Source organism: Pseudorca crassidens, chromosome 9, assembly GCF_039906515.1.
Source record: "Pseudorca crassidens isolate mPseCra1 chromosome 9, mPseCra1.hap1, whole genome shotgun sequence".
NCBI classification, from domain to species: domain Eukaryota; kingdom Metazoa; phylum Chordata; class Mammalia; order Artiodactyla; family Delphinidae; genus Pseudorca; species Pseudorca crassidens.
Window position 1 is genome coordinate 45682514 of NC_090304.1, and position 27915 is coordinate 45710428.

The 27915-nt window shown below is 35.8% G+C and overlaps 1 protein-coding gene across 3 annotated transcripts in view; it reads left to right on the plus strand.

The window, feature by feature from the left end:
* SBF2 (SET binding factor 2) overlaps positions 1-27915 on the plus strand; it is a 459339-nt gene that overhangs the window by 214803 nt on the left and 216621 nt on the right. For all 3 annotated transcript variants that reach the window (XM_067749929.1, XM_067749930.1, XM_067749931.1), the window contains exons 4-6: positions 8839-8961; positions 10268-10378; positions 12081-12186. In XM_067749929.1, the coding sequence (XP_067606030.1) occupies positions 8839-8961; positions 10268-10378; positions 12081-12186 (340 nt within the window). The remainder of the gene's footprint in view (positions 1-8838; positions 8962-10267; positions 10379-12080; positions 12187-27915) is intronic.

Genomic DNA, 27915 nt, shown 5'->3' on the forward strand with positions numbered 1-27915 from the left:
AAGATACTTTAAGACTATGCAAATACTCTACTACTCATTAATTATCCCCCCTGCCAGATTCAGCATTTGGTGATGATTCTTGCCTGTGCCAATTTTTATTATGATGGTTGCAAAATGATTATTTTCCAACTATGCACACTCTCTACCTGTACCTTTACCAGTCAGCAGTTGACATTTTACGTTTTCTGTCTTGTCTATCTATGTGAGTTATAGATTCATGTATTCCAGTTTCTTTTTCTTCAGTAGTATATAATTAATGGTTTTTACTGTTTTAATGCACAGATTGTCCAAGATTTGACCAGTGGGCAACCCTTCAGAGTGGTTCCTGTGTTCTCTTGACAAGCCCCATCAGGGTTTTTTTTTTAGCATTTTTAAACTTTCTTGCATAACAAGCTGATCCAGGATCATCTTTTTCCTTCTCTTCCTCAGCCTTGAAATCAGCCAATTCTCCAAGGAGCCCTGGCTCATTTGAGTATGGAATAATATTAAAAACCAAGATTAGGGGCTTCCCTGGTGGTGCAGTGGTTGAGAGTCCGCCTGCCAATGCAGGGGACACGGGTTTGTGCCCCGGTCCGGAAGATCCCACATGCCACGGAGCGGCTAGGCCCGTGAGCCATGGCCGCTGAGCCTGCGTGTCCGGAGCCTGTGCTCCACAACGGGAGAGGCCACAACAGTGAGAGGCCCGCGTACCGCAAAAAAACAAAACAAAACAAAACAAAAACAAAAAACAAGATTAGAGTTCTTGTATATTTGGAATCAATGTTTCAAAATTATTTTTCTTTTTAGCTCAGATATTTTCCTATTTGCCATTTTAACTGGACCAAAACATTGTAATTTATTTAGTATTTACAGTCACCTTACAGAAAGTTAGTGTCTGCTTCATATGAGTTTTTTAAGATTCTGAAAATGTAAATAAGTTATAAGAGTTCTGGCTCCTATATAAGTTCGCTTAGGTAGTAGATGCTAGCCAGAATTATGTAACAGCTTTTCTGTATGAAGAACAGAGAGATAATATCTTCTGGAATTGGTCCAAAAATTGGTAAAAAATAATGAGGTAATATTTGAAAAAGATAATATTAAAGCCCAGATGATGTTCCTTTCTAGGTCATCATTAATGTTGTTCCCATTTTCGATGTGAACAGTTAATTATGTACTTTAAAAAAAATGTGTTTTTCCATGCCGCGGAGCAACTGGGCCCGTGAGCCACAGCTACTGAGCCTGCGCGTCTGGAGCCTGTGCTCCGCAACAAGAGAGGCCGCGATAGTGAGAGGCCCGCGCGCCACAATGAAGAGTGGCCCCCGCTCGCCACAACCAGAGAAAGCCCTCGCACAGAAACGAAGACCCAACACAGACATAAATTAATTAATTTTTTTTTTTTTTTTTTTTTTTTTTTGCGGTACGCGGACCTCTCACTGTTGTGGCCTCTCCCGTTGCCGAGCACAGGGTCCGGACGCGCAGGCTCAGCGGCCGTGGCTCACGGGCCCAGCCGCTCCGCGGCATGTGGGATCCTCCCAGACCGGGGCACGAACCCGTGTCCCCTGCATCGGCCGGCGGACTCTCAACCACTGCGCCACCAGGGAAGCCCTAAAAATATTTTTTAAAAATGTGTTTTTCTTTTATTTTTGGATCATATCATCAATTGAAAAATAGATCTTTTAATTCTCATTTTGTGTGAATTACTTCATACCAAATATACTATGGCACATTATTTGGAAGCCTAAAGAAGAGGAACTTAGGGATACAAACTATCCAAAGTATAATTGTGCAACTTTAAAAATGTTGGCTCTTATCTCTCTAAGATACAGTAACACTGTCAAAAATCACAAGCATTAAACTTTTGATAACATATTCCCGGAATTATCCAACTAGGCAATGTGATTATAAAATTTTTTAAGTAATCAGTAAAATATGATAGATGTGACGTTGCTTTATATGACTTACCTTAAAAAATGATAGACCTGTCTAAATTTTTTATTTAGTTGTATCACTTTGGAGTCTTTTAATGTGTTTGTAAACGTGTTTATGAACCAATAATGATGCAGTTCAGACTAAAGACATTTTGGTATGTTAGCAAACGAAATGTGATCAAAGAAAAGGGGTGAAATGAATGAATGTACTTCGGAATAACATTGACATATAGTAGGTGCACAATGAAGGTTTTATTTTCATTTTTTTATTATGGATATTCTGAAACAAATAGAAAATTTAAGTGAGTAGTATAATAAATCCCATTACACTTGACCCAGCTTTAAAAATTATCAGCATTTTGTCAATCTTTTAAAATGTAAATCCTTGATTTTTTTTTTTTTTTTTTTTAGGGAGAGACATTTAAAAGCAAACCCCAGATACCATATTTCACCTGCAAATATTTTAGTATGTATCTCTAACTGGTAAAATCTTCTTTAGATTACCAATCTGCCATTATAATTTTTAACAAAATTAATTACAATTTTGAATAACCCCTTAATATTATCTAATATCCAACTTACATATTTTTAAATTAAAAAAATTGTCTCAAAAATGTCTTGGTTTATTCAAACAAGTTCCACACATTGTATTTGGTTGATATTTCTTAACTTCTTTCTGTAACAGTCCCTCTTCTGGGGGTGGTAGAAGAACTGGGTCATTTGTCCTATGGAATGCTCTATATTCTGGATTTGGCTGATTAATTCTCCATGTTATTTTTTAACTTGTACCTCTACTCTCTATAGTTTCCATAAAGTAATATTTAGATCTAGAGGCTTAATTGGATTCACGTTCAATTTTTAAAGCAAAAATTGCACTGTACTTCCTATTGTGTTACATCAAGATGAACTTATTTTCTCGTTGTTCTCCTTTTAGTAATTTATGATTGATTTGTGGGTTTGGGGTAGTGCCAGCCTTTGACTTAATCGTTTGGGATCTATTGATGATCATTGCCTAAATACATTATTTCAGTAGGAATTACAAAAGATAATTTCCTCATACTATTATTCCTGCTGCATTTATTGACTGAAATTCAACTATTAAAAAGAACTTTCATTGACCACAGTTTGATAGAGAAGACAGTTGTTTCTCCTTATTTTTAAAAATTTTCAAAATAGTAGATTGGTACCCTAGCAATCTTCAGTAGTGACCAATTAAAAAATTATCATATGAACTCATGGATTTTTGTGTATTTGTTGAGTTTCATTCAGCTGCGATTTTTATTTATTTTGATTCTGTTAGTCTTTGACAGATTCTTTACTTTTTGACTAAGATGAATAGTCTTATTTTGTACATTTTTCTGGCCCAAATATAGAATGTCATTTCTCCAGGGAGTCCTGGTTTCCTTTACTAGAAAATAGTATTTAATAAGTTCTTGATTGTATAAATGAATTATGAACACTGGTATGATGCTTAGTACAGTGTCTGGCATGTAGAATATATGTTACAGTTATTGTTTTCTTTTATATTCTCATATTAATTAGCCTAGAACTGTGGTTCTTAAAGTGCGGTCCCTGGATCAGCAGTATCAGTATCACTGGGGAATTTCTTAGAAATGTAAATTCTCAGACCTGAATCAGAAATTTTACGGGTGAGACCCAAAAATCTATTTTAGCAAGCCCTCAGTGATTTTGTTGCACACTGAAGTGTGAGAACCACTGGTCCAAAGTAGAAGTTCCTAACTCATCTGGTGCAAATGGGCCACAGGCATGCTGAATATTTTCTTAGGGCAGCTGTAAAGCACCCTAGCTCCCAGCAGTCTTGTCCATTTTCTAATCTTTTCAAATCTTATTTTACTTTATGAAATGTGAGAATTAATGAAACAGATGTTAAGTATAATAATATATTTATGAAATAAACATTGTATTAACCTAGCCTCCTAAGGATATAGAACACAGGAATATATACATATTTCAGTTTTGTACATTTTCTGTCCCAAAATAGCTTGTGACAGCCTTTCTCAGCATGTGTTCTGTAGGGCACTAGGTCCTCTTGATGCTCTGTAATAAAGAGGGTTTCAGTGGTCCAGTAAGTTGGAGAAATAATTTATATTATATCTCCTTTGCTTGGCATTGTAGAAATAATATTTGCATATCAAAGTCTGAAAAATCCTGCAGTAAAGAAACCTTTTTAACTTGGCTTTAACTTACTGTTTCCAAAATGTTTTGATTAGATCTTTTTGGCTAAGCAGTATCTGTTAGCTTCCAGCAGAAAACACTTTGGAAAATGCTGCCTTATGAGTATATATTTTTTTTAAAATTACGGACTATGCACCACTTAAAATTACGGAGCTTTCTGGGTGAATGTATAGTAACCCTACAAATGAATTTGTCCTACCTTTGGAATACTGTAGCACACAGGAGCTGCTGAAGGGGGAAATATCAGGATATTCTCTTTGCTAGAGGTAAACTGGATTCTGAGCTGAAGACTAGTGGCCTGATTTGTCTGAAGCCTTGTTATCCTAAAATTTGTATGTTTCATGTAGTCATTATTTTCCAGACCAATGCAAGGATAAACTAGGTTTTGTCATATAGACGTGTCAACATGATTAAGGGATTATTTGGCAAGAAATGAAGAAGTTTGCTGGGGGAACTGTAGACCTTACAGAATTTTGCAACTACTTAAAACTTATTTCCAATTTTGGAAAATCTTAAAGTCCTTAAATTGCTTAACTGAGGCAACTCTATATAATGGTACACTGTAATAAATTACTTACTTTTCAAAAAGGAAATGCAGAACTGCAAGTTTTTTACTTGCATAATTCCTTTCATCCTCCTTTTAAAATGAGTGTTTAACAAAATTTTGTAGGGAGAGTTAGTATGAAACAGTGTTGTTGAAAATGAACTTAGCACAGATGATATTGGGTGCAACTAGTCTTTTCAAGATAGAATAGACAGGAATCAAGCATCAGGAGTACAACAGAGATGAGACTGAAGTATTTGACCTGAGTGATAGGATAAGCTTCTTAAAGATTGTGCCTATCTGCTATATGGAGTCATTCCATAAAGTCAGTATTCTAATAATTTTTAGCATTTTGATCTTAGGATATATTTAAAAGGCAATAGTACTTTAAGGAAAGATTGCTATGGTGGGTACTAATATATCCCATATTATTGAAGCATGAAGACTATGAGAGCTACATCGAATGTAAACTACATAGAAGCTGGGAATCCCACTAGCAGATGTGGTCCGTAGTAACAATAGGTAGAAAAAATATCAATAAATGGGCAAGTTGTGGCATGTGCTTATGATACGTATAAGGGATAAGGTCACATTACAAGTCAGTGTGAGGCAGTTCAGTAAACAGTATTTAAGGTAAATTTGTATCTTTAATGGGACCTACTAAAACCAAGGAATAATCTTAGCTTAGAAGAAGGCTTGTAAATATTGTTCAATGAGATAAAATATGTGAAAATGTTTTATACTATAAAATGTTAAATTTCCAATCATTATTACAATATCTATTACATTTGTGTCCTGTGTTTTTGATTTCCTGCTTATTGTTAAGTTTCTCACATCTTTTCGACATGTGAAAATCTGTCATTGTAAAATGCAAAACAAAGTTAGTATCACTACATAGTTATTACACAAAAGGTATTCTAGCAGCTATAAAGAAGAGGCCCTATTCCCTTACATGATATATTACTTATAGAAAAATTTAACCAAAACCACGTCATTACTATCTCCTGGAATAAGCCTTATTATAAACAAGAATTTTTTTTTTAATCACAGCAGTACATTTTGGTTTGAAAAAAGGAATATGAACTTTCTCTAAACTTGGGACATTGTATTCTTACAGGAGAGCTATTGGAATTAAGAATAACAGCATCTTATGATTTATAGCACATTTACAAAGTAAAGGTCAAAGTCTATAATAAAAAGTGATGTAAAGACTATGGCTGAGTCCCTTTGCTGTGCACCTGAAGCTATCACACCATTGTTAATTAGCTATACTCCAATATAAAATAAAAAGTTAAAAAGAGATGTAAAGAAAAATGGAATTGGGCTTCCCTGGTGGTGCAATAAGAATCTGCCTGCCAGTGCAGGGGACACAGGTTGAAGCCCTGGTCTGGGAAGATCCCACATGCCACGGAGCAACTAAGCCCGTGCGCCGCAACTACTGATCCTGCACTCTAGAGCCTGCAAGCCACTACTGAGCCTGCCTGCCACAACTACTGAGCCTGCGCACCTAGACCCCGTGCTCTGCAACAAGGGAAGCCACCTCAATGAGAAGCCTGCACACTGCAATGAAGAGTAGCCCCTGCTCGCGGCAACTAGAGAAAGCCCTCACTCAGCAATGAAGACCCGAAGCAGCCAAAAATAAAGAAAAAAAGAAAAAAAATTTTTTTTAATTAAAAAAAAAAGAAAAATGGAATTGTTTTTATTTAATATTGATTAACATTATATTGGACCTTTTTTCTTTCTTGTTAATAATTATTCCAGTTAGTGAATGTTTAATAAAAGGATAGCTTTAAGAAATGACCAAGGCATTCTATTTTATGTTTAGGTTAATGCAGGTTAATGGTCATTTATATGAAATGGTTATGCACTTACTCAAGCTGACTTCTCACGGTACTCTAGGGCATGTATCACAATCTCATAAAATTGTGGATAGCTTTATCTCTTTCAGGAATTTCAGTCATTCTTTTGTCCTGAAAGGACAAAATTTGTTAGTAATCCGTAAAGAATATGATTCATTAAGTGTGGAAATCTTTGGTAAATTCATATTCATCACATTTTTATTATTTCTAAGAATTCCAGGAACCACCCAACCTAATTTTAGCTTTTGCTTTGTAACAAATGAAAATCTTTCAAGAGCATATGGATCTTATCACACATAATAAAAAGTAAACAGATATTTCCCTTTGGATATGTGCATTCCATAGACATCTAATACTTGGTTATATTTCACTGTATAGAAACTATACGGGCTCCAAAGGAGACAGAAATACAGTTCTTGGCCTGAACAAGTAGGGGGAAAAAGCTTCCCTTGGTAAAATACCCAGAAAACTATTCTAAGAATATTCATTCCTGCATGAATGCAGTGAACAAATATTAAGTAAGTATCAACTATGTGGCCAGCTCTTGGTTTAGTAACCGGGAAATTACCAGTGAACAAAACAGAAATCCTGGTCTTTGTGGAGCACATTCTAGTGGAGGAAATAAACAAACCAGAAAACAAAGATAAGTGAAATACATAATATGTTGTCATGCCGTGGAGAAAAATAAAATATATTTTATTTTTATTAAGGAAGGGGATATAGGGAGTGTTAGGGCATTGCAGTTTCAAGTAGGGTGCCAACAGAGGCTTAACAGAGCAGAAGTTTACTTGAATGAAGACCCAAGGGAGATGAGGGAATTATTTATTGTATCTGTTCCAGGCAAAGGAATAACAAAGTTCTTGAGACCCTTATGTGGGAGCATGCCCAGCATGTTTGAGGAGCAGCAAGGAAGCGAAGTGGGGCTAAAGAGGAACAGAGGAGACTAAAGGAAGCTGTTAAAATAACCCAGACAAGTGATGATAGTGACTCACAGTACTGTGGTAGCAGTGGAGGTGGTAAGAAATCAGGACTGCTGACAGTTTGGATACGGGTTATGAAAGAGAGGGGAATCAGGATTTTTGATTTGCTAAATGGGAGGATAGAATTTCCATTAACTGAGATAGGGAATACTGCAGGAAGAGTAGAGTTTGGGAAGAAAGATTGGAGCTGTATTTTGGACATGTTTGAGATACCTATTAGTCATCTAAGTGGAGAGGTCAAGCAGGCAGTTGGATATGGCATTTTGTGGCATTTGGGAGAGAGGTTTGGCAGGAGAGATAAGTATGAGCAAATGTGTGATATGTTGATGAACTGTGCTAAGAATTAATAGTAGGAGATAAATCAGTAAAGGAAAGGCTTCAGGAAGGAAGATAATTCCTAAGCTGGACCTTTGATGAATGGAAAAGAAAGAGAAGAGGATTCTAGTTAGGGAAGATGTCCTAGCATCTTAGAATATTATATAGAAATAAGTCTGAATACTACCTTGTTTTTTTTTTCTTTTCACTTGGAACTTTTATAGTGCGTCATATAGTATTATGGAACAATAGGTGCACAGGAAATATTTGTTGACTAATGAGAATAATATCTTTCAAAGTTTATTTTATTAACTAGTATTTAATCACTGAACATTTAGGGTTTTAAAAAAATTCTAGATATTTTTATTGTGCTAAAATATGCATAACATAAACTTTACCATTTCAACCATTTTTAAGTGTACAGTTCAGTGGCACTAGGTACATTCTGAAACTCAGTTTTGTGTATAAAAATATCCTCTGTTTTCAAAAAATCAACATTGTTGCTTCTGAGCAAAAAGAATTTAGAGCTGATTGGGCTTTACTTTTAAGAGCAATGAGTATTCTGCAACATAATCCTAAATGATTATCACTTTTGTTTGAAAGATTGGGAGAAGTCCAAAAAGCAAAAATGAAAAGTAGTGCCTTACTTCTAAAACAGATTTTTTCTTTCCTTGAAAACTGAATTTCCATTAAGTGAGTGTCATTTGTATTTGTAGGGGTCACTAATGAATGTGTCTTACTTACCTTTGATTACTGGTACCTCACACAGAAACCAAATGCTCAAATAAAATTGTGGTATATATCTGGAGCTTAAGGAATTTTCAAAAATGAAATAAGTATGCCCTGTTTCATAATTTCTTTGCCTACTTGCTTCTCAGATTCCTCTCAAAGTATGTTTATTTTTAGTTTTGTAAATTATATTTTGTAATTAATTTTGGATTTTGTAAAGTACATGAAAGTGTGTGGTATGTCTATATTTTGTGAGTTATAAACCTAGGAAATTGTTCGTCTGTTGATTGCAGTGTCTCTTTCTTTAGGGAACAAAGAAAGATGAGATTGAAGGTGAAGTGGAAGTGCCTGGTTTAATTCAGCCTGCAGAAGTGTTTGCTCCCAAAAGCCTGGTGTTGGTATCCAGATTAGATTATCCAGAAATTTTTAGGGTAAAGAACTCATAGTTGTCATTATTGATTTGTATTATTGTATAAATCTATTTTGAGTGAACCACGGTAACAAATTCTTTGTATCTAAAATATCATTAAATTGATTAGGAATTCATCAATAAAATTACTGTGAACAGAAGAAATGTATTTCATGTTGGTTAAAATAAGTACCTGAGTAAGTTAATATGACTATTTAAACTTCTAAGGATGTAGTGTTTGTTTTAAAATAGGTCCCATCTTTACTGACTCCAAAATTTATGAATCCTAAAGAAATCATTTGATTACCTGTATCAAATTTAAAATGCATTAGTAATATAACAACTTAGTGTATTTTTGTTGATCTTCTTTTTAGGAGTCCAGGTTCAAGGAAATAGGATAAGTATTTGTGATTTCAAATAGTTGTGATCATACTGCTATCCATATAGCTTTAAAATATTGTTTACTTCCAGATATTTTATTTTTTTAGATAGTTAGAATTTGCAAATGTGGAAAAAATTTACTTTAGTTATAAATACATTTAAGCTTTGCAAGAAGAGGGCTTATTTTTCTTATTTCAGTTGCAATCTTTAATAATAGTAATGTTGACCATTGTCCAGAGTCACAGATCTTCTTTGGAAGGTATAAACTATACCTTAAAATTTCTCAAGGATTTGGGAAATTGATACATAATTTCTGGAAAACTTTTTCATATTGTTGAGATTATGTATATTCTTAGTGTCAAGATTTCAATGACAGTGGCTAACTCCTAACAGATGCTAATTTTTTAGTTATAAGTTTTAATAAACTGAGAGATTCATATGATTACATTTTATCTTCCATTTTACCACCTACCTTCTTCTGCGCTTAAAGTGTTAATCATATCTTGTCTCTATTTTGCTATTCTTTGTAATAATTCACGTAAGTTAAGTTTTTCTGTAGAATAATGTTCTGAATTTATAAGAATCACAAAACAAGATAAAGTTTCTAAGTTTTTATCTTGAAATGTGGAGTTCTGCAAAATAAGTTGAGACAGAAACAGTTTTAAGCCCCACAAATTTGCTAGAGTGATTATCTAAGCACAAACACCTGTTTTACGAATTACGGATTTCTGCTTTTTATAAACTCATCTCAAAAGCTCATTTAGAGCTTCTGGTTCTAGAGGAAAATTTAATAAACTTAATAACATTTGCTGCTTAAAATTTATTCCATGGTCACTGTAGAATCTACTAGGTTCAAAGAGAAATTTTCCTGGAAGCAGATGTCACAACAATTTATTTTTAGTGCTTGCTTTTTCCATGAAATAACTACATGCATCTTTTCTTTTCAGGCTTGCCTGGGTTTGATCTATACTGTATATGTGGACACTCTGAATGTCTCCTTGGAAAGTCTCATTGCAAACCTGTGTGCGTGTCTTGTCCCAGCGGCTGGAGGGTCTCAGGTAAATAGAATAAAAAGGGAGATGAAGAGGGCCTGCTTCTCTTCTCCTCTCCTCCAGTAAATTTAATTTATGAAGAAAAGGAAAGAAAGAATTCTTTAAATATTTTCATTTTAAAAAGGATCTTAGTTTAATTAAGCATTGTCCCTATGGTCTGCCTTCTAGAGACTCAAGATTCCATTCTTAGGTCATAGGGTTAATTTTAACACAGGGTTCACCTTTCACATAGCATAGTTAGAAGTCATATTCTGTGTAACTTGAACTCTACCTTAGGCTTTCTTGGAAATACACTTTTTTAAGTTGAACTTCAGATGTGTTCTTTGTACCTTTCTTATTATTCCTCTCTGTGATTACGCCTCATTTTATTAACTTAAAATTTTTTTCAGGGATAAAAATTAGGAGGTAACATTAAGAAAACTTTTAATATAATTCTTTGTAACATTATAACTACTTCTGGATAGATTAATTCATTTCTTCATTTCCCTGGTTAAAAGCAATTATATGTGGTCCTAAAACCATTTTGTATGTTGTGTGTAATCTTTAATAGAATAGCTTGCATTTAAGCTTCAAAAGAGGAGGGCTTATTTTTCTCATTTCAGTTTGCTACCTTTAGTAATGATAATGTTAACCATTGTCCAAAATCACAGATCTTCTTTGGAAAATATAATCTATACCTTAAAATTTCCCAAGGATTTTGTCATAGATTGAGCCCATGAGGACATTAAACTCTTCTACTGAAATAAAACTTTCTCAAAGTGGCATGTTTTTCATCTTCTGTATGTCCTGAAATTTTTATATTCGTCTCTGAAGTAGAAAAATGAGAACTTCAGTTGCTATGACTTAATATTTCTAGAGAACTTTTTTTTTTAAAGGCTCCTTTCCTTAAGTCCTAAAATTGATTAGCTGATCACTTATTTTACTTATTCTTATGTAATATTGAGGAAAAGGACAGCCCTCTAAAAATTACAGTTTTTTATCCTCAGTCTGATAGAGATGTTACTCATAGTAAAAATGGCATCTTTTTCCCGTGCCCTTTGCCTTTTTAGCTGTCTCCTGTCTTTCCTAGCGCCTTTTGGTTACTCTTAAGGTTTTTTTCCTCCTGCACTCTCCTCCCTCATTCTCTTATTTCTGCTACAAGGGCATAATATGAAATGTGAGTTTGGTCATGATTGGACCTAAACTTTAAAGCAGCCGAGTTGTTTTATGAGCCTTTATTATGATGGGAATTTTGTTGACATGATTTTATTTTATTTATTTTTTAATTTTAAAAACGTTTTTATTGTAGCTGCTAGAGATTTTTAAATTACATGCATGGTTCATATTACTGTATTTCTTTTGTTTTTCCACTTTTATTGACATATAACTGTCATATAAATGTTAGCTTTAACATTTTACTATTTTTTAGTTAAGTATTATTATCAATGATTTGTGTATCTCATGAAGTATTATTATCAATGATTTGTGTATCTCATGATTACTAAATTTTCACCTTTCAACTACTGAATTTTCTTGTACCATATTCATTTGGACACAAAGTAACTTGAATGTTTTGGGCTGCATTATTGCCCTTCACATCTGTTAATTGGATCTTACATGGTCATCATCTGCTTTAAATTTGAACTTCAAAGGGATTTTTTTATCTTAAGAAAATATCTGAAAAGAAATCATTTGTGGTGTGTGTGTGTGTTTTCCGCCCATTCTGCAGAAGCTGTTTTCCTTGGGTGCAGGAGATAGACAGCTGATCCAGACTCCCTTGCATGATAGTCTTCCTGTCACAGGCACTAGTGCGGCTCTCCTGTTCCAGCAATTGGGTATGTCTCCTTCTCCCATTTTCAGTGTTCTTATAAAAGCCTATGAAAAAAAGATTTATTTTAAGCCTACATCACCTGACGTAAATCAGGAAAATAAAAAGCAAACCATTAGATAACTGATATGTAAACTATATAATTATATGGGTTCTAATCTTAACTAGTATTCATTCTTTTTTAAAATTAACCCAGGCCCCTTTTGCTCTTAAGTCAATTAAGCTTTTAGAAAGTAAACATATTTTCTGTGCTTTAAAAGACGAATAGATAGTATATTTTGTTTTTCCTTAGATGAATTGCTTTTATAGAAACCTTGTCAGATAGAACTAAAAGTCCCATCCTTTTCATCCCACCACCTGTATCAGACTTCAGTTTTCTAGCAATGGCTAGGATGACGTATTAGGGGGAGGACACTAGAAAGTGCCCTCTGTACATTGGACAGCTCATACTTCATTAAAGGAGTACTATAACTTAAAAATGAGTATGTTTTAGACCAATGGTGCCAGAGATTCCCACTTACTTTACCTTGTACTTATCCTTTATATGTACCTGTGTAAGAGTGTTCCACTCTCTTTGATTCAGTCTTTCTCATTGTTCTCCATCTGTGTTTGTCTTTTTCTAGTTGAATTGAAACCTCCCCTTTCCTGGGGCTCAGTCTAGTAGTTCTCCATGGAATTCTTAATTCCTTGCACAAAAATTCTACCTTCTTATTTCCCTCCTATCTCATGTTGAATTTTACTCCCTGCTTAACTCTGAAATTTATCTCTCCTTTTTCTTTACTGGCCCCATCCTAATTCTTCTGCTGTGACTTCAGTCAGTGAAATTTAGAAAGCCTTAGAAGAGATTAATGTAAGTACAAGTAGAGTTTCTAGTATCCTAATAAAGATGAAAGGTTACATCAACCCCAAAGTAGTAGTTCTCTATTATATCTGCCCCCACCTTAGGGGTTTAAACTCTCAAAAATTACATATTCCTTCTCTTCCTCCCTGAAAGTTTCTGCTCATTGAGTCATCTCAACCAAATTCTAATTTAATTAAAGCTATTTTCCTTAACGTGTGAAATAGGTACTGTCTCCCTGGTGGTACTTCTCTAAAGAATATCTTGTTGACTAAAACCTCCCTCCACGAACTTTTAGATATAATCTTAGGGGTTCATGGACTACCTACAGCATGTCCATGGTCCCTCCTAATCACTGACTTAATTGACTTTATCTAACCACTATTCACCTGACCTTTTTCAGTTAAGAGGGCCTGTATACCTCTAAAGGGTCAATCAAAGCAAAGGTCTACCATGAAGAGGAATAGAAGGATATGACACAAAATTTCACATTCCCAAATGCTACCATTGATCTTATACTTAATGAGTGCCTTATAAACCTCTCATGCTTTTGCATTTTTACAATGATTTGAAGGGGAGGGGAGGGATTGTTACTGGCATTCATGCCTAGGACCCAGGGATATTAAACATTCTTCATGCATAATATATGTGCACGAGAAGATTTTTTTACCTCAAATACTAGTAGCACTCCTGATGAGAAAAACTGCTATAGATAAAGTATAAATTTATAAAACCTGGACCTCTCTTCCAGTAATGATGGCCTTTGTAATTCAGACTAACCCTCTTAACAATGAATACTAGGAAAGCTATACAAGTATAAACAACTTCTACTTGAAAGCGTCAGAAGCAGTAAATAATGACCAAACTATGGTCCAAGAGAAGAAAAAAACCTAGAGAAGTGAACCAGATATTTGGGACCACTTTTTCTCAAGCATCTCTTGATTTTGAAAGAAGTTACTGAAAAACTGATCTCTGTACTGTTGATAGCCAACGGCGAAGGGGAGAATCGGAGTTCACATTTTACCAAGGGAAATTCCTTTACAAAGCTCTCTTGCTTTGAGTTGGGACCATAAAGGACCATATCCTGGGAGAGGGTAAATCACAAGTAGACAGTCCCCCTGAGGGCCTGAAGTACAGCTTGAAATCATTTCAGTTCCTAGAAACAGATTAAAATGATCCTTAATGCTACTATCTTTAGCCTTATAGTAGGAGTAAAAGTAAATCCTTTCTGGAGCAAGATAACTGCATTCTAGGCCTCCAGTATATCTACAGATTTTTACATGTATGCCCAGTACTCTCCAAAGAAGACATACAGATGGCCAAGAGCACATGACAGGATGTTCGACATCACTAGTTATTAGAGAAATACAAATCAAAACTACAATGAAGTATTACCTCGCACCTGTTAGAGTGGCAATCATCAAAAAATCTGTAAACAGTAAATGCTGGAGAGGGTGTGGAGTAAAGGGAATCCTCCTACACTCTTGGTGGGAATGTAAATTGGTTACAGCCACTATTGGAGAACAGTATGGAGATTCCTTAAAAAACTAAAAGTAGAGCTACTATATGATCCAGCAATCCCACTCCAGGGCATATATCCAGAGAAAACCATAATTTGAAAGGATACAGACACCCCAACGTTCATTGAAGCACTGTTTACAATAGCCAGGACATGGAAACAACCTAAATGTCCATCGACGGTGGAATGGATAAAGCAGATGTGGTACATATATACCATATATATACCATATATACCAATATACATATATACCATATATACCAATATACATATACCAATATTACTCAGCCATGAAAAAGAACGAAATAATGCCATCTGCAGCAACATGGATAGACCTAGAGATTGTCATACTGAGTGAAATAAGTCAGACAGAAAAAGACAAATATATGATAACACATGTGGAATCTAAAAAATGGTACAAATGAACCTATTTACAAAACAGAAATAGGTCACAGATGTAGAAAACAAACTTATGGCTACTAAGGGGGAAAGGGGGAGAGATAAATTGGGAGATTGGGATTAACATATACACACTACTGTATAGAAAAGATAATAAGAACCTACTGTATAGCACAGGGAACTCTATTCAGTGCTCTGTAACAACCTATATGGGAATGGAGTCTAGAAGAGAGTGGATGGATATATGTATATGTATGGCTGATTCACCTTACTGTACAGCAGAAACTAACACAACATTGTAAATCAACTATACTCCAATGAAAAAATTAATTAAAAAAAAATAAAGCAGACCATCAAGTTAAAAAAAATAACCAGAAACATGAGGACTAAAGCTATCTGAAAGAAATATAAAAGAAACCATAGACAATATAAAAGGCCCCCAGGGGCACCAGAAGGTAGTTATCAGATATTAAAATAACTATGCTTAAATAGTGAAGGAGATGGACAGTCAAGAGTGAGAATTTAGGGAGTGACATCAGCAAGATGGCACAATAGGAGGTCCCAGTCCTCGTTCTCCCATAGAAACATCAATTTAACAATTATATACAGACCAAAAATCCTTTGTGAGAATTCCAGAAGCTACTTAAGAAGGTGTGGTACCCCAGTTGATCACAGAGCTGAGAACAGCTACATTGAAACAGGTAAGAAGAGCAAGTTCACTTTACCTGGTCAGCCTCACCCCCAAGCCAGCACAGCCAGCACTGGAAGAGAACGCCCAGCTTGCAGCTTCTCCTTGGGGGAAAGGGAAGGAGAAAAGTGCAGTGTCCGTCCAATGTTCCAGATTTACAAAGTGCTGGGCCAAGGAAATGGTTTCTGTCTTGCCATATTCGGAGCACTGACAAAATTAGCATATTTGGGATGCCTGAGGGCCACTGGGAACAAAGAAGAATGAGGTGTGGCTTGCTGTGTTGGGAGAAGGTGCACAATCCCTTGAGAAGGAGGGAGAGGAACATTAGCATTCCAGCTATTCAGAGGGCTGCCTGAAGTGGAGGAATGGGAACTTTAGTTTACTGCTAATGGGAGTGTGAATGGGGCAGCTACCTTGGAATGCAGTTTGACTTTTTTAAAAAGTTAAATAAACCAAATAATCCAGCCATTTCACTCCTAGGCGTTTACTTAAGTAAAATGATAGCATTGTCCATAAAAAATATTTGTAAATGAATGGTCATATCCATATTTTTATAATAGTGAAAATCTGGAAACAAGCTTAGTGTCCATAAATGTAATGAATAATGGTTATAGTAATGGATAAATAATCTGTGGCATATCCATACAATGGAATACTACTGGGCAATATAAAGAAATGAATTGTTGAGACATATTACTGTAAGGAACGGCACCAATAACGGAGGAGAGCTTAAACATGCTTTATTTGGGAACGCTCCCGGGCGAGGTTCACTGGTCCGAGAGAAAGGGGCCAGAGAAGTCGCGCCCACGTGCGGGCGCGAACAAAATTTATAGGGGTGGACGCAGGGGAGGTGCTTGCTGTGTGAAGCAGCCCTTTTTTGGTAATCTCTCAGGCGTTGTGGCAATGTCAGGTGTCGGTTGCATCAGCCTCAGAGCGGTTGGTTCCGCCCCTCGGGGAGCGGGAAGACCGGGGCCGAGTAGTGTGGCAATGTCAGGTGTCGGTTGCATCAGCCACTTTGGCGGGGGTTCCGTCTGGCTCCCTGGGCCCTTCCTCGGACCTGCTGACCTTACAATTACCATATGGATTAATTTGAAAATAATTATATTCAAAGAAAAAAAACAGGGCTTCCCCGGTGGCGCAGTGGTTGAGAGTCCCCCTGCCGATGCAGGGGACACGGGTTCGTGCCCTTGTTCGGGAGGATCCCACATGCCGCGGAGCGGCTGGGCCCGTGAGCCATGGCCGCTGAGCCTGCGTGTCCGGAGCCTGTGCTCCGCAGCAGGAGAGGCCACAGCAGTGAGAGGCCCGCGTACCGCAAAAAAAAAAAAAAAAAAAAACCAGACAAGAAAGAATGCATCCTGTATAATTCAGTTTCTCTAAAGTTCTAGAAAAGCTTCAAAAATAAAGGAAAAAGAAATTATCGAAATAGAACATCATTTTACAACCCTCGCAGAAGAAAAACAGGCAGATATTATGTTCCTAACCTTGCCAAACACTACCTGTGTTTTGCCAGAGAACTTAAATCTGATTCTGATCATAGGAAATACAGAAGATGGGGAACACGTTGGTCCAAGAGACTACAGTTGTCAAAATCCAGGCTGTAGGAAACTGTTGGTCAAATGTCCCAGGTTCTTTTTTTTTTTTCTTCAAGGGAGAGTATGGAAGTTCTACTCTGTGCTTTTTCCTTATTTATTAATAGGGAGTTTTCCCTGACTTGACTGGGAGCTTCAAGAACTGCCTTGTCTTATTATTATTTGCATTCTGTGTATCTGCATAGTGCCTTGGGCACAGAAGGCATCGGTTTTTCTTGAATAAATTAATACACTAGCCATGAAGAAAATGGCAGTCATATCTCCTAGGAGAGTTCTGTGTATGGATGAAGTGCACCATAACACAATGATTAGCTATTTGAATATCAGATGTCATTATTTTACTCTCTAGTATTTTGAGCTTAGTTATCTTTTGCTTACATATTCAAAATTTACTTTTCCAGGGAAAGAATAAGGAAAAGATAAGAAAGGAAAGGAGAAAGAAAGATGCTTCTAAAACAGCACTGTATGCAGAGTTGTAGTTCTCAGAGCATGTGGTACTGATAATTCTGCTAAAGGCATGCTCTTATCACCAGTCATTTTGGTTGGACTGTTGTTGAAGGTCAGTATTAGACCATTATCAGAGTTCACTACCTGGGTTGGGGGTGGGGTAGTGGTGGTAGATTTTACAAAGCACAGACAGGAAGCAGATAAGACTCTAAGATTCTTTTGTAGCCTTGACTAGTTTTCCTGTAAAAAAGTCTAAATGTAATGATAGCATTTCCTTGGTTCTTCTCTCCAAGGATTGTTATGATAATGAATTTGTTTTTCACAGTTTCAGAGGTCTCTGTGTTTGCCTGAAGTAATTATGTGGACTGCTGCCATTACCCGCCTCATTCCTTAAAATTTTCTGTTAACCATCTTCATCTCCAACTTAACACCTATTTTATTTATTTGTTTGTATCTTTTTGTAGTCTATGTGAATTGTTTTTGTTTACCTGAAGACTTGTGTTTTGTGTGGAAAATTGTAATTTTTTTACGTTAATAAGATTATATTCACAAGAACTGGTTGCTGTAGCCCCTCTGATTTTTTAATCTAATCCATAGCTCAGGTATCCTTCCTTGACCCAAATAATTTTGTGAAATTCTCATGACATCTTTTGTCATATATATTAACCTATAATTTGGTTTTTAACTACAAATACATTAGTTTTAGAATACTTATTTCCTAATTTTTATAGTATACTACTTATTAGACATTTTTAAAGTCACAGACTAAAATGATCTTGGGCCTTTAGCTATTGTCACTTTGTTTCCATAGTAAAACAACATTAGGCATGTAACATCTGTGTTTATTGGTATTTTATTGACATATATAAGTTTAAGGTTTACAATGTGGTGATTTGATGCTTGTATATACTGAAAAATAATTACCACAATAAGATTAGTTAATGCCTCCATCCCCTCACATAACTATCATTTGTGTGTGTGCTGTTAACATTTAGCATCTACTTTTTTCACTGTTTTCAAGGATGTAATACAGTATTGTTAATTATAGCCACCATGCTGTACATTAGATTCTCAGAATTTATTCATCTTATACCTGGAATTTTTACGCTTTGACCAGTATCTTCCCACTTGCCCCACCCCTTAGCCCCTGGCAACCACCATTCTACTCTTTATTTCTATGAGTTCAGTTTTTTTTAGATTCCATATATAAATGAGAATATATAGAGTATTTTTCTTTCTCTATCTGACATTTCACTTAGCATAGTGCCTTCAGGGTCTATAGTGCCTTCAGGGTCTATCCATGTTGTCATGAAAGACAGGGTTTCCTTCCTTTTTATGGTTGAATAATATTCCAGTGTAGTATATATATTTTTTCTTTTTCCATTCATCCGTTGATGGACACTTAGGTTGTTTCCGTGTCCTGGCTATTGTGAATAATGCTACAATGAACACATGAGTGTAGATACCTCTTTGAGATAGTGATTTCATTTCCTTTGGATATATACCCAGAAGTGGAATAGCTAGATCATATGGTAGTTCTATTTTTCATTTCTTGAGGAAGCTTCATACTGTTTAACATAGTAGCTGGACCAATTTACATTCCCACCAACAGTGTAGAAGAATTCCCTCTTCTCTTTTGATAATAATCATTCTAGGGGCTTCCCTGGTGGCGCAGTGGTTGGGAGGCTGTCTGCTAATGCGGGGGACACGGTTCGAGCCCTGGTCTGGGAGGATCCCATATGCCGTGGAGCGACTGGGCCCATGAGCCACGGCTGCTGAGCCTGCGCCTCTGGAGCCTGTGCTCCGCAACGGGAGAGGCCACGATAGTCAGAGGCCCGCGCACCACGATGAAGAGTGGTCCCCACTTGCCACAACTAGAGAAAGCCCTCACACAGAAACGAAGACCCAACACAGCAAAAATAAATAAATAAATTACTAAACTCCTACCCCCAACATCTTACAAAAAAAAAAAATCATTCTAACTGTTGTAAGATGGTATCTCATTGTGGTTTTGATTTACATTTCCTTGATGATTAGTGAAGTTGAGCATCTTTTCATGTGCCTGTTGGCATTTGTATATCTTCTTTGGAAAAACATCTATTCAAGTCCTTTGCCCATTTTTTAATCTTTTTTTTTTCTTTTTGGTATTGAGTTGTATGAGTTCCTGATATATTTTAGATATTAATATCTTATCAAATAGATGGTTTGCATGTAATTTCTCCTATTCTGTAGACTGCCTTTTCGTTTTGCTGATAGTTTCTTTAGCTGTTCAGAAACTTTTTAGTTGGTGTAGTCCCACTTGTTTATTTTTGCTTTTGCTGCTTGAGCTTTGGGTGTCACATCCAAAAAATCATTGCCAAGACCAATATCAAGAAGATTTTTCCCTGTTTCCTTTAGTAGTTTTATAGTTTTGGTTCTTTTATTATTTAATACACTTCATGTTATTTTTTGTGAATGGTGTGAGTTAGGGGTCCAATTTCATTCTTTTGTGCACGAATATCCAATTTTTCCAGCATCACTTGTTGAAGAGATTGTCCTTTCCTCATTGAATATTTTTGGCTTCTTTGTCAAATATTAGTTGACTGCATAAGTGTGAGCTTCTTCTACACTTTCAATTCTATTCCATTGATCTATGTGTCTGTTTTTATGCCAATACTATACTTTTTGATTATTGTAGCCTTGTAATATAGTTTAAAATCAAGAATTGTGAAACCTCTAGCTCTGTTCTTCTTTCTCAGGATCCCTTTGGCTATCTAGGGACTTATATGAATTTTAGGACTGATTTTTTTTCTATGTCTATGAAAAATATAATTATTTTGATTGCCTTGAATCCATAGGTGGTTTGAGGTAGTATGGATATTTCAACAATGTTAATTCTTCTGATTTATGAATATGGGATATATTTCAATTTATTTGTGTCTTCTTCAGTTTCTTTCATCAAAGTGTCATAGTTTTCAATGTACAGATCTTTTACCTCCTTGGTTAAATTTATTCCTAAGTATTTTATTCATTTTGATGCTACTGTAAATGGGATTATTGTAGTTCTTTTTCAGATAGTTCATTGTTAGTATATAGAAATGCAACTGGTTTTTGTATGTTGATTTTATATCCTGTAACTTTACTGAATTTGTTTATTAGTTCTAACAACTCTTTGGTGGAGTCTTTAGGATTTTCTATATATAAGATCATATCATCTGCAAATGGAGACAGTTTTACTTCTTCCATTCGGATTTGGATGCTTTCTATTTCGTTTTCTTCCCTAATTGCTCTGGCTAGGACTTCCGGTACTGTGTTGAAGAGGAGTGGGCAGCTTGTCCTGTTCCTGATCTTAGCAGGAAAGCTTTCATGCTTTCACTGTTAAATATTCAATAAGATGTTAGCTGTGGGCTTGTCATATGTGGCATTTATTATGTTGGGGTATGTTTTTTCCATACCCAATTTGTTGAGAGTTTTTATCATGAAAGAATGTTCAATCAGATGTTTTTTCTGCGTCTGTTGAGATAATCATAGGATTTTTTAATCTTTAATTTCATTAGTGTGGTATATCACGTTGATGGATTTGTATATGTTGAACTCTCCTTACATTCTGGGAGTAACTTCCACTTGACCATTGTATATGATCCTTTTAATGTGCTGAATTTATTTTGCTGGTGTTTTATTGAGAATTTTCGTGTCTATGTTAATCAGTAATATTGACCTGCAGTTTTCTTTTCTTACAGAGTCCTTACATGGCTTTATTATTAGGGTAATTCTGGCCTTAGGGAGTGTTCCTTCCTCTTCAGTTTTTTGGAAGAGTTTGAGAAGAATTGGTATTAATTCTTCTCTAAGTGTTTGGTAGAATTCACCAGTGAAACCATCTGGTCCAGAACTTTTCATTGTTGGGAGGTTTTGATTACCGTTTCAATCTCCTTATTCATTATTGCTCTGATCAAGATTTTTATTTCCTCATGATTCCATCTTGGTATAAACTTTTTTATATGCATACTTTCTTTTTGCTCACCCATATTTAGTCAGTTTTTCATTAGCAATTATTGAGTCAATATTTCTGTGTATTATATCTAATACTAAATATAGATTTTTAAAAATTATTAAAATAGCTAGAGTTTTTCTTCAGTTTATCTTATAAACATAATTTTTCCTTTTTACATAAATATCCTTAAAATGTTGATTGTAACCATAACTTGCTATTTAGAAAGTTATTTCTGCTTTTAAATATTTTAATGGAAAACTTCTGGCATTCTCTCTTTTGTCTTCCTCTGGAAAAGCTTCTGTTTGTAATGCTATATAATTATTCTTAAAGTGACATTAACTTTTATAAGAGTATCAAAAATAATTTATGTTCCTGAAATAGAAGAAAGATGTCAGAGGAAAGAATGAAGGCTTAGGTTGTGGAAAATGGTTCTCTTTAAAGGTAACACCTTTAAGAAGAATATGTTGATTGGTAAATTTATGAACCACATGATGAGTGCATCAGTTGTAGAATGATTTTTGTTCTTTTTCCTTAAATGATCAAAATCTAGTGTCTTGGATCATATTACTATTTTCATTAGTTTTCCTAGATTATTCATATAGCATTATTAGTTGTTTTAGTCTTATTCTCAGTTATAATGGAAAAAACTGAAGTAGCTGTTTTCTTTCTCAATACATGTAGTTTAAAAGGTAGCTGGAGGGACTTCCCTGATGGCGCAGTGGTTAAGAATCCACCTGCCAATGCAGGGGACACGGGTTCGAGCCCTGGTCTGGGAAGATCACACATGCTGCGCAGCAACTAAGCCTGTGCGTCACAACTACTGAGCCTGCACTCTGGAACCCGTGAGCCACAGCTACTGAAGCCTGCGCACCTAGAGCCCATGCTCTGCAACAATAGAAGCCACCGCAATGAGAAGCCTGTGCACCACAATGAAGGGTAGCCCCCGCTCGCACACAGCAATGAAGAGAGAGAAAGCCCGCACGCAGCAACGAAGACCCAATGTGACCGAAAATTAATTAATTTTTAAAATTAAAAAAAAGAAAAAATGGTAGTTGGAGAATTTGCGGGCACAAGAGTTTAGACCGTTACTATAAATGGCATATTGTGCTCTAGGTGGGAAAGAAGGAAATAGGAAATGTAGTGTTTTACTGTAACTATATTTATGATTAATCACTTTTTGACCGTTTATAAATTTATTTATTTATTTAGGGCTGTGCTGGGTCTTTGTTGCTGCGCGCGGGCTTTCTCTAGTTGCGGCGAGTGGGCCTACTCTTGGTTATGGTGCACGGGCTTCTTATTGCGGCGCGCGGGCTCAGTAATTGTGGCATCTGTGCTCAGTAGTTGTCGCTTGCGGGCTCCAGAGCGCAGGCTCAGCAGTTGTGGTACACTGGCTTAGTTGCTCCGCGGCATGTGGGATCTTCCTGGACCAGGGATCAAACCTACGTCCCCTGCGTTGGCAAGCGGATTCTTAACCATTGCACCACCAGGGAAATCTATCATTTTTTGGCAGTTGAGATGTCAACTGTTTGTCTTGGGGATTTGAAACAAATCTTCTCACTAGTCTGTTCTGGAGCACTTTTCTGAAGAAACTTCTTACCATGTCTGCTTTATTACAGAGTCTTAAAATTTCTAGAGAAGACTGTTCAATTTACGTTTTGGTAATAAATAGCACAAAGAATAAACTTTCTATAATGCCTATCTGCAGGAGTATATTTTTCTCATCGGATGTTTACAAAACCATTGCCATGTGCCAGGTCCTGTGCTAGTCACTAAGGATATAAAGATGAAACAACCTCAGCCCTTATCCCAGATAATACTTTTAGCCTAGTGGAGAAACAGATACATTTTTAAAATTACAGTACAGTATAATTAGTGCAGTAATAGAGATACTAAGAGCTAACTCTTACTAGCTAGAAAAGTGGAAGAAGGACGTTCTAGGCAGAAAGAAGAACGTAAGCAATGGTATAGAGCCATGACAGGCCTTCATGAAATGGTAAGATGTTTGATGAAGCTTGAGCATTCAGAAGTAGTCAGAATGTTATCAGGAAATTGATTGTTTTCTTTTCAAAATTAAACATTAAATATTTATGCTAGTTTTATAAAGGAAACCATTTTAAAAATACCAAAGACTGACAGTCATTGACCAATGGAGTGCTTGTTGACTAATGTACTACGCTTGCTAGAATTACACATAAAGTATGTGCTTGCTACATGATATCATTTGAGGACAGTTCATAAGAATCCTGATTCAAAACGATCTTCTCCATTTTCCTTTTATGGCGTTTAAATGCTACCACTAAATAGTTACCTCTGTCTTTGAATTGAGTTATCCTTTAATGAACGCAGATGTCTGAGGCAAGATAACTATTAACTGTTATCCACCATTGTCACAAAGTTCTCTTGTGTAAAATATCATTTTGCTGTTTTTGGCCCCGCGCTGCGCAACATGTGGGATCTTAGTTCCCCAACCGGGGATCAAATGCGTGGGCCCACTGCAGTGGAAGCACTGAGTCTTAACCATGGACTACCAGGGAAGTTCCTCTTTGAGCACTTTAGAGATTAATATTCTTATAAAATATGGTTATTCCAACAATTAAGTATGCAACTTACAAATGGTGGCAGGATAAATTATCCTCTTTTCTGTGCTCTGTGGCATTTTTTACAGGTCTCTATTCTGTTGTGTGTTAGCTGTTTTTTTACCAACCTGCCATCTTCACTGAGCTGTGAGCTCCTACAAACCTGCCTCAATTTTTTTTATATCTATCCCTAGAGTTTAGCATATCTCAGCAGCTAGGTAAAGGTTTAACAGTAGAGGCAGGGGAGAAAGTGGAGAAGAAAGTTTTAATTAAAAGAGTTCGTTCTGCCAAGGCACTTGCTTCCTGTTTGTTCCTTGCTTTAATTCTCCAGTTATTCATTCACTCTATATTATCCTTTCCCTTTGTTTGCTATTCCACTCCTAAAGCCTCTTTTGTTTCCTGCTTCTTAAATTTAAACATTAAAGTAGATTTAAAAACCTGGTCATTCAGAACAGGCACAGACTAGGAATCTGGACCATTTGGGGTTGATGTGATTACCCTTGACCCAGAGAACCAGTTGTGTTGTTCAACAGGAAGGAAATGTGCTATACCTTTTTACAAAGTTTTGCTTGAGTTGGTCTTCTGTGGATTGTTACTTGGGCTATAGATATACAGTTTTAGATTTGAATTCTTTGTGGTCATAAGTATTTGTTAAATGACTTCTTGTATTTAAAGATTACCAGATTGCTAAACTCTACTTATAAGTATGTAAAGTGTATTTAATTCATGTCACGTTCAAGGGAATAAGCCCATGTTCATAACCACTAAAATATACCCATGCATACTTGCCCAGTTCAGTTACATTTCTTAGTTATTTTTTACTTAGAAGATTTCCATTTATAATATATTTGGAAATAATATACCGAATTTGTAACAAATATTAAACATTGCTTCTCAATGGTAGTTACAAAACTAAACTATATAAAGCTTTAGGTAATCTGGGAGGGTAGGGATTTTGTTTTTCTTCATTATTGTATTCCTGATACCTTGTGCATAGTAGCTACTCAACAAATAACAACCGAATGAATGAGAAATCTCCTTTTTCATGACTTGTATTAAGCCATAACCATTGTTAAGTTTTCTCCATTGTGGATTGACAGAATTATAGTAAATTGTTTAAGGCTTTTGGAAATATAGGCTGTCTTGAAAACCATGGCCTTCAGTTCCTCAATTTGCCCATTTGAAAGCTGAGACGTAGTGTTCTATTTGTGTAACATACCGTTATTATTCAGAGAAGGGGAGGATTCTGGAGAAAAGTTTTGGGTGTTGTTTTTTCAAAACGGGAAACAAATACGTTCATTAATGTTTGATGCTATGAATTTTAGAACTTTAACCCCTAAAGAAAAGTTAAGATCAGGAAGTAATTTTTCAGAATGTTTTACTATTTAAATAATCAACAGGATGTGTATGTACCATTATAGTGAAATCAGCAGTAATTATCACTGGAATGTTTGTTTTTCATATTGTTTTCTCCACTGTTATTGTGTAGCTTTGGATGGACGTTGGCTACCAAAGACTAGGAAACAATTCAAGGTTATTTAGAAAGCTGATTATGACTAGTAGTTCAAAGAAAATGAATTTCTAAATAACTCTGTGAACACAGCAACAAGTGTTGCTAGTTAGGAATAAAAACATTGATGTAATTTCTTAAAATATTTGAGATTGTTAATTATCTAAAGCTGAAGAAAGCATGTTATATTTAAAAATACAAAGTTTAAGCAATCCTTCAGTTAGTCACAGGTAAATTTTATTCTATATTACGTTAAATAATTTTCTGGATAATGAGAAACTTACCCTTTAAGCACTAGAATATTATCCCAACTCATTTCTAATACATGAGACATAAATCCTCTATTAGTAAATATAGTCCAATATTTCACCCCTTGATATCACAAATTGATTGTTTTTACTGATATAAGTAGGTTAGAGTCCCTTAAAAGTGCATGCCTTCCTTCTTCACAGTTTATCTACTACTACATGATGCCAGCTATGACTTTTATTTTCTGATGGATTATCTTTTGTGTGAGGGATTACAGAGGGTTCACATGGGAGTGGAAAGGGAAAAGTTCTTCCCTAGAGTCTTCAGGAAAAAAGCTTGGACTCCTTACTATGGTATACAAATTCTTCATGAACCTACCCTTGGCAAAACTACTTGTAGGTCTCTCTGAGTGCCTTTTCCTTCCTCAGTCCTCTGTTTCTTTGCATATGGTCTTCTGTCAACTTTGAAAGCCTTGATGCTCTTGTCTCCCTAACTCTAACTTCCGCTTATCCTTCAAAATACAACTCGAGTGTCAGCTCCTTTAGGTGGGCCCAGTGTGATCATAAAGGTCCTTAAAAGATGGAAGAGGGAAGCAAAAGAGTCAGTGTCAGAGTGGTGTACTCTGACATCACACAAGGGACAAAGACTCAACCGGCCTTACCAGCTTTGACGATAGAAGGGAGCCATGAGCTCAGGAATGTGGGCAGGTGCTGGAAGCTGGAAAAGCCAAGAGTAGGGCTTCTGACCTCCTGAACTTTAAGATAATATATTCATGTTGTTTTAAGCCATTAAGTTTGTGGTAATTTATTATAATAGCCATTGGAAATTAATACAACTGCAGACTTTTTTAATATAAATTTTTATTTTTAAAGGCTTTGACTCACGAGAAGTTGCTAAAATGGTACAGAGAATTCTCAAGAATACATCACCTACCTTCCCCCAACAATAATGTCTTATGTAATCATAGTACATTATAACAACCAGGGAATTGATACTGGCACAATACTATTAATTCAGGGAAGGAGTGACACTTCTCTGAGTAGACCTTCTTATGTAGTTTTGACTTCTCAAAACTTATTTAGGTCTCACGTCTTCAGAAAATAATATTAGATCAATCATGATGGGAAGAAATAAAAAAAAAATTAAAACTGAAAGCATACAGAAACAAACTCCACTCTCTTTCAAATGAATAACATAACCATACTGAAGAGGAAAAACTAATCAAAGTAACTTATAAACACAGTATTTGACTATATAACCTCAGTTTTGGAGAGAATTGCAAATAAATTATTAACTCCTTTTTAGTTGGTGTAATTTTTTTGAGTTAGAATGGCTGAAAAAATCATGCAGTTTATATATAAGATTTAGCACATGAATAAATGTGTTTATGTTATTAGAATCCAGGGTTCTCAGTGGAAGAAGGGACATGCAAATACGTATTGGAGTCAGTGGGGAGACCCTATGAGAATAGATTGGAATTGAAAGTAATGATATGGACTCAGGATTTCTCAAATATATGTATATGTGTGTGTGTCTGTTTGTCTTTATGCATGTATATGCGTTCATGTATCTGCTGTATCTGCAGAAGTAGCCCAGAAACAAAGACACCCTAGAAGAAATGATCTAACATTTACCCTAAACCCCAGTATCCTTGATCTTTAATGCCATTCCTCACAAAAAGGAACCAGCCTCCTTGGAGAAGTGGCTGACTTCAGAGCAGGGACAGAGTAGGTAAAATATGAGCCTGGATTATTTTGTCAAGACAGAAAGTAAGAAGAAAAAAAATTGAGTTCATGTCACAGGGACACAGGAACTAGGTTTAAAGGGGTGCCCACTGTCTAAATCTAGGACTTAATTGGCACAAAAATAATTAAGGGCAGTAATGACTTATAGAATGTTGGAATAAAAGAATAGAAATCCAAAAAAAAAAAAAGAAATCCATGAGTCCATA